The 12,830-nt window shown below is 44.5% G+C and overlaps 2 protein-coding genes across 7 annotated transcripts in view; both read right to left on the bottom strand.

The window, feature by feature from the left end:
* OTOA (otoancorin) overlaps window positions 1-5,066 on the bottom strand; it is a 68,015-nt gene extending 62,949 nt beyond the window's left edge. For both annotated transcript variants that reach the window (XM_027614046.1, XM_027614045.1), the window contains exon 1: window positions 5,047-5,066. The gene's annotated coding sequence lies outside the window, so the exon portion shown is untranslated. The remainder of the gene's footprint in view (window positions 1-5,046) is intronic.
* Window positions 5,067-12,090: 7,024 nt separating this feature from the next.
* METTL9 (methyltransferase like 9) overlaps window positions 12,091-12,830 on the bottom strand; it is a 46,751-nt gene continuing 46,011 nt past the window's right edge. For 3 of the 5 annotated variants that reach the window (XM_027610009.1, XM_027610005.2, XM_027610003.2), the window contains one exon: window positions 12,091-12,797. In XM_027610009.1, the coding sequence (XP_027465810.1) occupies window positions 12,592-12,797 (206 nt within the window). In that variant the 3' untranslated portion in view covers window positions 12,091-12,591. The remainder of the gene's footprint in view (window positions 12,798-12,830) is intronic. The other 2 variants (XM_027610006.2, XM_027610004.2) reach the window with 1 other exon arrangement.

Genomic DNA, 12,830 nt, shown 5'->3' on the forward strand with positions numbered 1-12,830 from the left:
AAAAATCCCAATAGTACAGGGCTTGGGACCTTTCAGGTTGGTGAACACATCCACATCAGGACGGTGACCCACCCCAACTCCACAGGGACAGAAGCTCTGGCACTGGGGACCCTCCCAGACCTTGCCCTATGTATCTCTTCATCTAGCTCTTCATCTGTATCCTTCATCATATCTTCTCATTAACTGGTAAAAGTGTTTCCCTGAGTTCTGTGAGCTGCTCAAGCGAACTGACCAAACCTGAGGAAGAGGCTGTGGGAACCTCAGATTTGTAGCTGTTGGACAGTTGGTGAGGTTCTGACAGGATGCCTGGAGGCCAGCAACGAGGAGGTCGTCGCCAGCTATCGGGAAGGTCAGAGGCCTGTCCTGGCAGCACGCCACAAGAAGCCGGATCAAACCAGCCAGGCCCAAGATGGTGGATGCCATGACAGGAAACCCCTGGCCAAATTAGGAAGTAAAATCACAAAACCCTGCTTGCCACCCCAAGTCATGACTATTTCACCCCTGAGTTGACAACTGTCAGTAAAGGATAGAAACCCGACCCTCACGACAGGCAGCTGTCTCTTGAGTGTGCTCGGTCTGTCTCTCTCTCTCTCTCTCTCTCTCTCTCACTGCTCTCATATCTCGAGAGTGTGCTTTGCACTTTAATAAACTTTCCCGCTCGTGTTAAGTCATCCACCGAGCTGTGGGTCTTTCCTCGAGTTCATTCTCGTGACAAGACCAAGAACCTTCGGTGACTCCTTCGGGTCTGGCTGGGTCGAGGCCCCAGGGCCTGGGGTCTCCCTAAGTTCACCTGGCAACACAGCCACCTCACACAGAAGTTGTGGGCAACCTGGAGACCTACTGTGTGGAAACCTGTTGTGTGGAAACCTGGAGACCTACTACTCGCTGCCTGGAGTTTGCTTCCTTGAAACGGCTCCTAGTGCGGGAATGGTGGGCACCGTGCACATTCCAAGGACAGGGGAGGGGATGAGGAGCCTCCGATTACCAGGCGCCAGCTCACGGGTGCACCCGACAGTCCTGTGATCTCTCAAATGACCTCCCCCAACAAGGGGTCACCAAACCACAACCCAAATTCTAACAAGCCGCCTGGTTTTCTGGGGCTCACAAGCTATTTTTTAATTTTTTATTTTATTTTTTTTTAAGATTTTATTTATTTATTTGACAGAAAGAGACACAGCGAGAGAGGGAGCACAGCAGGGGGAGTGGGAGAGGGAGAAGCAGGCTTCCCGCTGAGCAGGGAGCCCGATGTGGGGCCGGGGCCCGATCCCAGGACCCTGGGATCATGACCCGAGCCGAAGGCAGACGCCCAACGAATGAGCCACCCAGGTGCCCCTCACAAGCTATTTTTTTAAATAGTTTAAAAAAAAAAGCGGTATCTCTCAACACATGGAAATTTCATGTACGAAATTTATATGTTAGTGTCCATAGCAAAGTTGTAAGGGAATCGGGCCAGGCCCGTTCATGCCAGTATCATCTGTGGCTGTTTCCAAGCTTCAGTGGCAGGGCTGAGTCAGTGCAACAGAGATCAGTGTGGTCTACAAAGCCGAAAATATTTCTTCTCTGTTCCTTTGCTGAAAAAGTTCGCCAAGCGACACATGTACATATTTACAGAAGAAATGTGGTGTTTGAGAGATGGCTTCAAAATAATAGGGGAGGAGGGAGGTGGGAGGTGAGGATGGGTTTGTCAGTGGAAGCTGAGTGGTGAGCACATGAGGCTCATTATACTCTTATGTCTGCTTTTGTATGTGTTTGAAATTCTGCACATAAATGATTTTTAAAAGAAAAAGCAACGGAAGAGACTGTGTTTTTAGTGAGAGAGGGTGGAGAGATGAGGGGGAAAGGAGATGGAAGCTGCCAGGAGGGGAGGAACTAGGGGGGGGAAAACAGGTGGGGATGGGTCCTTCAGGTCAAGTGGAAGGAGGGGGGAACCCTTCAAAATCTGTTTATGGGTCAAATCAGATGAAAACTGGGGGCTGCCCTTTTTGCTTCACCTGACTCTCGGGGAGCCCACACCCCAATGATGGGATACTACCCTCTTGGGGTATTAACAGGAACTTGAAGGGAACCCCCATCATGCCCACCCACGGTTTCCTGAGATTATTTTATAGGCGCCCCTGTATTCTTTCTTACAGATTTCCCTGGATTGTCTAGCTTGTCAAGCAAATGGATCCTCTAACCCACAAGGGGACTTCCACAACCAGCTTTGCAAACAATTATGCTCATTTTACTGCCCAGGGCAAAAACAAACTGAAACTTTTGAAACCTACAAACACCAAAAGGCACACATTCCAACAGGTTTTGAGGGAAGGGGATCCCAAAGCCCTTTGTAGACACGCTCTGCCCCACCAATCCCCCCTCCGCCAGCTGGTACATTCAACTCTCATAATAACTCTCACTGGGTTGGGGGTCTTTTGGGCTTTAGGTGAAACTTTGGCCCTTTTTTCTTCCCCTCCCTTTGGTCAGCTGCCCTGGGGCATTGGCCTCATTCATAATTCTCCAGTTTCCCAGACAATGAGGCTTCTTGTGCTTTATTGCCAGGGTCTCCCTATTAACTCAACGGAGAGGTATAGGATTACCGAAACAGATGCCCAGCTTTCTGCTGCACATAATGTCTTCGTTCCAAGGAAACCCCAGAGCATCACCAGTATGGGATTTGGTTTTAATTAAAAGCCCTTTGGGTCACTCTCTTTCAGGAGATTGGCCCAAAAGGATTGAATGGACTGTGCAGGGCAATAATGATTTGGGGGGTTGACTGTTGTCTCCATGGGCCCCTCCCCCTCCCCACCAAAGGCTCCCCACTGCAGGCTGGCAGAAATCAAGCAGGCTAGGGGCTGCTTTGGTGGAACCTAAAATGCAAACAGCAACAATAACCACAAACCAGAAATGAACACGGTTTCCTCAGCAATGGGGAGCGAGCATTTGGATGAGCAGGGAGACCAACCACCCTGGTCTCCTGGGCCTGAGGGATTCTCCTGGGACACGCAGTTCACTTTTAAAACAGGAAAAGTCACAGGCAAACCAGGATAAGTTGGTCACCCTACGGATGAGAGACATTTCATCCTCTATGAAACTTGGTGAAATGCTGGGGGTTTTTCCCCAACGCTGACACACCCCATCCCCGACAGAAACCAACAATTCACAATTACATGGAGTTTTACTGTCTGTAAAGCAGCTCCGTTTAAGGTCTGCAACATGGACCCACATTTATGGGCCATCCAGATACCAACCTGGAGATTTCCGCCCCCCCCCCAAATTACAATACAATTTTCATTGCTATCAATGTGAAGTGGGCTAACTGGTCTGGCTTGTAGAATACCAGGCTGATTGAACTGGATTTGGTGTTGGAATGGCCAGGCTCACGGTGGGTACAGAAGTCAAAGAAGTGGTTACTTTCTGGACTAGAGGCATGGAGGCCTGAGCTCCTGCCCCAGCCCCTCCCTTGATGGGAAGACTCTAGACAGTCATTCCCCTTCCTTTCTTTTGGTCTCAGGAGAGCAAAATGGAAGGCTTGGGATTCTGTGATAAAAGGAGAGGAAGAAAGTTCTCACTGAGCATCTCCCTTGTGCTGGCATCATGCCAGGCCATCCCTTCATTTATTCTCTCCATCAGCCCCAGGCTTTTCTCCACTGGGTTTCACAGATGAGTTCTGTGGGCACATGAGGTCACACACAGCAAGCAAATGAACAGCACGCAAATGACAGAAAGGGGGTCCCAATGCAGGGCTGCCTGGCTCCATAGTAGTCCTAATTCCAGGAACCACTGAATGAGAGAGAACGAAGCATATGCCCCTCTACATACACTGTCTCACTGAATCCTTGCAGAACCCTTTTTCTTTTTTTTAAGATTTTATTTATTTGTCAGAGAGAACGCGAGCAAACACAAGCAGGGGTTGCGGCTGGCAGAGGGGGAAGCAGGCAGAGGGAGGGGCAGGAACCCAATGCGGGACTTGATCCCAGCACCCTGGGATCATGACATGAGCTGAAGGCAGACACTTAGCCTACTGAACCACCCAGGCACCCCAAACCTTTGAGGCAAATATTACCATTACTGCTACTTCAGAGAGGAGGAAACAGGTTCCAAGAAGTCAAATGACCAGCCCAAGGTCACACAGCTACTGAGTGGAAGGGCTGTTCCCAAACCCAGAGCCAAGAGATCCAAAGCGTTGACCAGCTTTGCTCCCCAGCCTCCCTGCTGACCACCTGGAACCTCAAACTCCAGGTGGCCGGAGCTGTCTCAAGGATAGGAGCCCCGCTTTAATTTGGACCCACCCAATTTGTGCTCTTGAACATAGCCCTTAAACTCTCTGGGCTTGCATTTCCTCCTCTGTACAATGGGGACGGCAACAGTACCTTCCTCACCAAGACTCTGTAAACATTTTTCAAGTTCATGAATTTATCCAGTGCGCAGTCGGTGCTGAATTTGCTTTACCTACACTTGCCCATTTCTTGCTCACAACAGCTATGAGGTAAAATACGGAAAATATGTAAAGAATTTGCCTTGTATATTAAATAGGTAAATGACTAACCGACTGAGCCTTCAGCTCAGGTCATGATCATGGGATCCTGGGATTGAGCCCCGCAGGAGCCTGCTTCTCCCTCTCCCTGCTGCTCCCCTTGCTTGTACTCTCTCTCTCAAATAAATAAATAAAATTAAAAAAGAAAATAGGTAAGGAACGGAGCCCAGCACTGGCACACAGAATCACTCGATGAACAGTAGTTATTATTACTGATGCTATTGTTTTTACGGCTATTACTACAAATGTTGCCATCACTGCTGTTCTTGTTACTACTATTAAGTGGGTTCGAAGCCCCTTCCTGGAAGTTTGTGCACACTCTCTCTCCCATGGACGCCCCCACCCCCAAGAGCCCTTAAAGCTGCAGCTGCCCTCGGCCCACTCTCCTTTCTGTCTCCACTGCTGCCCCCGCCCCATGAACCCCTCGGTCCCCTTCCCTGGGGAGGCCCCGCGGCGCCCCCCCCAGCCCGCGCAAGTCCCCTGCGCTCGGTCCCGCGTGGTCCTCCGCCCGGGGACCGCCGCGCGCGCCTCACCTGCGGTGCCGCTGGGCCGCTCTGAGTCCCGCGCGCAGGGGGGCGCGGGGCGGGGCCACAGGGCTCACCCGGGGCGGCCGGAGCGGCGGGGGCGGTGCCAGCCTGCGTGGCGCGACCTCCTCCCTGCTGGGTTCGAGTGGAAACCCCGCACAGAGAGCCCGGGGCGGGGCGGGGGGGGTGTCGCAGAACCCAGCGTGCCAGACGCAGACGCACAGAATGCACGCCGCCTGGCCCCTCTCTGAGATTGCGGCCGGCCAGGGAGGATGAAGAGCCGAAGACAGAGACACCACGTGCAACGTAGGGACTTTATTTGATCCGGATGCAAACAGACTGTTAAAAAATTATGACAGTTGGAGCAGTGTGGTCACTGGATAGGCAAAGGTGAAGTTTTTTAGGTGTGAGCATTGTAATGTGGTTCTCTTAAAAGTCCTTCTCTTTTGTAGATATATGTCTGCAAAAAAACATGTCTGGGATTTGCTTGGCAATAAAGGGGCCCTGAAGTGGCAGGAGCCTAGGTGAAACAAGATTGGGCCATGCGTGGATAATCGTTGAAACCAGTGAAAAGGGGTAATTATTATCTTTTTTCCTTTTTAAGGGCTTGGGATTTTTCCATAATGAAAGTTTTTTTTTAATAATAAGAACTGTGAATATGTTCAGACTGGTTGGTCCGTAAATGTGACCTGATTTATCTGAAGGGAAAAAGAAAAATTCCTCCCAAATTAAAAAAGGCTCGTGCACCAAAATATTTACTGCCCCAGCATTAAGTATATACACACACAGCAAGTGGTGGTAGAAAAAGACCCAGTGTAAGTGTACACCAATAAAGAAATGGTTACATCAAGTGTGATACAGCAACTTTATGGGTTCCATAGCCATTAAAATGGGCATTGTAACAAAGACCATGTAATAGTAACACAAGGAAATGATTTTAGAACCCAAAAATTAAATATTAAGTAATTAATAAAAAATTGCACTTTTATTAAAACTGGAAGGGAGTCGATTGAAGTGTTATGGTTTGGGATTATGCATAACTTTTACCTCTTTTCTAGTGAAAATAGAATTGTCAATTCTAGAGATTTCCTTGCAATCCTTAATATTTAACAAAACACATCTCAGTACCTGAACTTTTTAAAAATAGCTAAAATGCCTAAAGCCGACATTATTTTGTCAGTGGCAAAATTAGAGATTCTCTTCAGAAATGACCACCTAGGGGCGCCTGGGTGGCTCAGTCTTTAACCGTCTGCCTTCGCCTCGGGTCATGATCCCTGGGTGCTGGAATCGAGCCCCGCATCGGGCTCCCTGCTCTGCGGGAAGCCTGCTTCTCTCTCTCCCACTCCCCCTGCTTGTGTTCCCTCTCTCGCTGTGTCTCTCTCTGTCAAATAAATAAAATCTTTCTTTTTAAAGATTTTATTTATTTATTCGACAGAGAGAGACAGCCAAAGAGAACATGGCAGGGGGAGTGGGAGAGAGAGAAGCAGGCTTCCCGCAGAGCAGGAAGCCCGATGCCGGGCTCGATCCCAGGACCCTGGGCCCGAGCCACCCTGGGCCCGAGCCGAAGGCAGACGCTTAAGGACTGAGCCACCCAGGCGCCCCTCAAATAAATAAAATCTAAAAAAAAAAAAAAAAAAAAAAGCCACCTGTACTGTTCTGTTGCTCATCTGGTCAATATGTATATAATACTAGTGTTTAGTGTTCTCAAAAAAAAAAAAAAATTTCTTTTATCCCCAGCTCTTGGTTTAATCCTTTAAACAAGAAGCTCACTCTCAAGCCTTAAATGATGGGAAATGTCTTTCATCCTTTGTCAAGTTTTGATTTAGAAAACAGGTGTCAGGGCACCTGGGTGGCTCAGTCGTTAAGCGTCTGCCTTCGGCTCAGGTCATGATCCCAGGGTCCTGGGATCGAGCCCATTGGGCTCCCCGCTCTGCGGGAAGCCTGCTTCTCCCTCTCCCACTCCCCCTGCTTGTGTTCCCTCTCTCGCTGTGTCTGTCAAACAAATAAAATCTTTAAAAAAAAGAAAAAGAAAACAGGTGTCTATGAGTTTCACATGATTCATCCTGGAAGGATAAGAGTATCTTTTCATTTTTATATTTTTTAATATTAAAAGTTTATAAATATGTGGGGGGGTACATACGTGTGCAGAAAAAGTCTGAAAGGGCATATACTAAAATGTTAATACTGGTTCTCTCAGGGTTGTAGGCTAGGTGAAGTTTATTTGCACTTTCTTCTTTTCACCTATGTGTATTTCCACTTTGTCTATAACAAACATGTTACTTAAAATGCAAAAGCCAGTAGGGCTTTATGATCAGTCACAGCCACCTTATAAATAATAAAAACAGTGGCAGGGGTGCCTGGCTGGCTTAGTTGGTAAAGCATGTGATTCTTGACCTTGGGGTTGTGAGTTCAAGCCTCATGTTGGGTATAGAGCTTACATTAAAAAAATAAAAATTAACTTTTTAAAACTAAAAAAAAAAGTGGCAAAATCAAGTGTAGGAAAACCTGTTTTGTTCTGCTGAGTATAAAAAGGACTGCCAATGTATTCTGAACCACCTCAACTCTACCATTTGAAAAATGTTGAGAGTTCAAGGGTATTTAAAACCAATATTCTGAAAACAAAACACAATATTCTGTGTTGACTTCTAAACAGGCTATAAGAAAACAACATTCGGGCATTGTACCTGCTCTTAATTATTTTCCAGAACTTAAGAAGTGCAGATGTATAAGGCATTCCAATTTTACATGATCATTTATTTGGGGGGAATCCTTTCATTTTTGCATATATTCAAAATGATTTTTAAATGGTCTTGTAACAAAAATACTGGTTTTTAGTTCATGAGACTACAGCATACTGACTCCAAAATCCAGAGGGAAATCTTAAGTTCTAGTTATGTAACAGGACTCTCCTAATTCTCCAAAAGTATAAAATGTCATAGCCAAAAAGAAGTACTTTGATATCAGCACGGATTCCAATTCAGTGATATCAATATAAATAGTGAGTCACAAAGCACAAATTACTAGTAAATGAAACCCAATGGCATATAAGTTGTGCTATAAAGACAAATCATAGGGAATTCAAATCAAACCCACAATGAGTTAACACCCACATCCATTAGGATGGCTACTATGAAGAAAAACAGAAAAGAACAAGCATTTGGAAGAATGTGGAGAAATCGGAACACCCTTGTGCAGTGTTAGGAGTGTAAATGGTGCAATGGAAAACAGTATGGCAATTCCTAAAAAAAGTAAACAGGGAATTCCCATATGACCCAGCAGTTCCACTTCTGAGCATATACTCAAAAGAAGTGAAAGCACTTCTCTTGACAAGCACTGAGTGATATACGGAGCTGCTGAATCACTATATTATACACCTGAAACTAATATACTCTATATGCTACCTATGCTGAAATTAAAAAAAATTTTAAAAAGGGGGTGCCTGGGTGGCTCAGTCATTAAGCATCTGCCTTCGGCTCAGGTCATGATCCCAGAGTCCTGGGATCAAGCCCCACATCGGGCTCCCTGCTCCGTGGGAAGCCTGCTTCTCCCTCTCCCACTCCCCCTGCTTGCGTTCCCTCTCTCGCTATATCTGTCAAATAAATAAATATTTTTTTAAAAAAAGGAAAGAAATTTTGACACATGCTACCACGTGGCTGAACCTTGAGAACGTTATGCTGAGTGAAGTAACCCCGTCACAAAAGGACAAATGCTGTATGATTCCACATACATGAGGAACCTAAAGTAGTCAAATGAATAGAAAACAGAATGGTGGCTTCCAGGGGCTAGAGGAAGGGGGAATGGGAAGTCGTTAATGGGCACGGAGTTTCAGTTTTACGAGATGAATAGTTCTAAAGATAGACGATGATGGTTGCACAGTATGAATGTACTAAATACCACTGAACTGTACACCTAAAGATGACTAAGGGTAAATTTAGTATGTGTATTTTGCTGCAACTTAAAAAAATTGGAAGATAAATAATGGGGTCATGTCAGAGAACACTATTTACTTATTTGAGAGCAACAGAGAGAGCACAAGCAGGGTGAAGGGCAGAGGGAGAAGCAGACTTCCCGCTGAGCAGGGAGCCTGATGCGGGACTCAATTCCGGAATCCCGGGATCATGACCTGAGTCGAAGGCAGACGCCTAACCGAGCCACCCAGGCACCCCTAATAATTTTTAAACTAAGCAACTAAATGGGATATGATATTCTGAATTGGCTCCTAAAACAGAAAAAGTTCATTAATGGGAAAATGGGCAAAATCCCAGTACTGGCATTTACTTAATATACCAATGCTAATTTCTTAGTGTTAACAAACACATCACGGCTACATAAAGCGTTAACATTAGGGAAACGAGGTAAAAGGTATAGAGGAACTCTCTGTACTATCTCTGTAAGATTTCTCCAAATCTAACATTATATGAAAATAAAAATTTATTTAAAAATAAATTTTTAAAGAGCAAGTGACAACTTAAAAAAGTTCAAATTAATTCCCACATAGTAGACAAAGACAACACAAATATATTGGAATTGATAAAGGAAGCAGCAAAATATGAATGCCTATACATAGCTACAGTAGATATGAAATTTTAATTTTTATTGTGCCATTCACTGTCGCCTAACTATCGCCTCATCATCCACTAACTGCAAATAGGCAGGCTGTTGAATTTTATATTGCAGCAATATTTCCTTAATGATTCTGGGTGCATATTTTCACTTAGATTATGAACAAATGTTTCTTAGCACGGGTACAATGTGAACTTCCTTCTGCCAATTCCTGCCATTTTATCTTTTAAGTTGGTTGTAAGGTTGTGAGCATCCCGTTTCAGGTCAATTATAAGCCAAGTATGTGCTCAGTGGGTGCCTAGGTAGTGCAAGTCACACCAGACAGCCCTGACTCGGCGCAGGGTCTTCCAGTGTAATATGGAGGCGCTGGCTAGAAGCGAATTTGGGGGTACACAGCCATCTGCACAAACGTGGGGGATCACTTCAGCCACTGGAAGTCCATGTTGAATATGTGCTGTAGTTGTTAGAGAAAAGGATCATGAAACACTTCAATCAGTAACCAAGTAGTGGGAAGCAATTGATGAAAACTCTTCAGTGACGAGTCTGTTTAAACGCTGTACTCAGATCTAAGGGGAAACAAAGTTTTAATCAGAAAGATGACTTGAAACAACTAAGTTTATTTCCCAGCCCAGCTTCTTTGCTGTTAAAGGTCAACCGCGTAGAAACTGGTAAGACATACAGAAGGGCAAAATACACTATTGCTTTTAACTACTCTGCACAAGGGAGAAATGACTGAGGGTATTTTACCTTCTTTCCTTCCCTTCTCTGTAACCAGTGGCTCAACACTCAAGGGGCTCGCGCTGCAGGTGCAAGGGGCTGGCGCTGCAGGTGCAAGGGGCTGTGAATCACCGGTGCAGTTTGCCTTGCCTTTCCCCGTGACCTTCCAGGTCAGTAGGTTAACTTGCTTTGACCACAAATAGAGCTCCTCTTAATTTCTCCAGCACAACCTTAAACTTGATATGAAGCACTTACACGAGGAATGGTGCAGACAAGAAGGCAGCTTTATTGTACTTTGGGGAAAAAACAGAGGATTCCATTTAGGGGGGAAAAAAAGCCATTGACACTCAGTAAGCAACACTGCCACCTAGTGGAGTGGCGACACACCACCAAGACTTTCAAGACCAGGTATCAAATGTGCTAGGATTTGCTGGTTTAAATTTTCATCCTAAAACTGAACTGTTAGTATGTTGGTCTTCAGAGAACCTGATTTTGAGAAACTATTTTTTATCTCTGAAATGCATAAATGCTTTCTCTTTTTGGGGGGATAAAGAAGAGAGGTTTTTTGTTTTTTTTAATAGACCATCAAATTCTTGATTTCAAAATTATGTAACACTTTGCGGTAACCTGCCTCTTTGAACATCCATACTCTTGCACTCTTGTTCGACAGTCTAAACAGCAAGATTATGACAGTTTATAAAGAAACAAAACTCAACTGTTTAAGAACTACATTAAGTTTACTCATTTCCTCTATTTTTATAATCCAGGGTGCTAAGTATTCGCATTTCACTTATTTGAATTCCTGGGGGGGGGGGGAGCACTAGAATGCACCAGTAACAGTTTTGCATATATCATATAACCCAACTCTTCTTATGACAACACAATAACAGTGGAAGATACTGGTGTGAGGATGTGGGAATGCTGTTCTTAATGAATAATAAAGTAATTCTTCTCAAGGCTTTCGTTCTCCTTTTATACCCAGGTGTTGCAGTAAATGTGTTGACTTGATGACTTCTATGAGCATATAAATGAGAATATTTAATGAAACACCTGGCTGAAAAAAAGAAAGTCATGAGAATAACATATTGTTAATAACCACAATCTCAAATCTGTGCCTCTGTTATTACTGAGATTTTAGATTCTGGGTTAAGTGCTCTGCTCTCTTTGGAATATGCATAATGGTTATTGATCTTGCTAATGAGTTCCTCTGTTGCAACATTTGGGGGTATATGGCTGGAGGAACTCACGGATTCTAGAATGTAGGAGTCTGACAGGGTCTTCATCAATCCATATTCTTGGCAAATAAACTCAGTTATGGATTTCAGGAAGAACCAGGTTCTGGGAAAGAGGTATACACGTGTAGAGAAAGAAGTGGAATTAAAACATTTTTAGGCTGCATTTTGCCAGCAGCCACCATCAAATGTTTCAATTCTGAGAACCTGAGATTATCCAGAAAAGCAGAATTCTGAGCATAGGGTGGAAGCTATCCCAAAGTCAGAAGCCAGTGTTTTGCATTTCCCAAAGCAACATGAAATGGGGAATGGGGGGTGGTCCCTGAAGTACTAGATCTGAATGAGGTTGTTCTTCCAAGGGTTGATCTCGACTGCTTTGGTTCAGTGCTCACCACAGTCTGCAATAATCCCCTGGCTCCCACCCAGTAACAGTCCTGACTGCATCTGTCACATACTGCTCCTATTTGGGCACCCCTGAAGCCAATGCAATAAAAGATCCTAGGGAAGGAAGCCTTATATTAACTCAAACATGATGCCAGAGTCATCTCCAAAAAAGTTTATTAGCATGATTAAAAACATTTTTTGAATAATGACAAAGAATTTCTAAACATGAAAGAGTATCAGTGGCTATACCTTATAACCAAATATTTGCAATTGAACGGACAGCTTTATTGCCAGTCTTCATTTTATTAAAAACAATCATCCATATTTATTGGTTCCATGTGAGGTCGTGACTATTGCTTTGACTGGGAATGAGTCCCTACTGTAATTAAGTATAAAAAATATCTTCCATACTTGGGAGTGTGACCTGTATACTGAGTAAAGAGTTGATAAAAATCCTCAAAGAGTTGGGTTTTGTTTTTTAAAAACATTCCTTTTACACACTACAAAGAAATAATTAGTATTTTGGCTTTTTAAATTCCTACATGATATTCAGAATGGCAGTCCCCAAAGGTCCTCCCTTCACATAATCACAAACGCAGACCCTTTTCTGGAGTGTACATTCTTGGGGTGGGCGCTGAAGACTCGGGCCTCCACGTGTTTATACTGGTTTGAGAACAAAGACAGCATCATCCAGAACGTAGTAGTCATTATACATGTCGCCTTCACACAGGTATGGTAGTCTGGTGAAAGCTTCAATAACAAAACCAGCTTTTCTGAAAACTTCAGGCAGACTATTCACTTGTTCTTCCCAATTCTGTCCCTTGATTTCTAAAATTTCTGATGGTTTCTCCCACTTGCCACCTACTAAAACAAATAGAAACATTAAGTTAAATTCTT

Source organism: Zalophus californianus, chromosome 10, assembly GCF_009762305.2.
Source record: "Zalophus californianus isolate mZalCal1 chromosome 10, mZalCal1.pri.v2, whole genome shotgun sequence".
NCBI classification, from domain to species: domain Eukaryota; kingdom Metazoa; phylum Chordata; class Mammalia; order Carnivora; family Otariidae; genus Zalophus; species Zalophus californianus.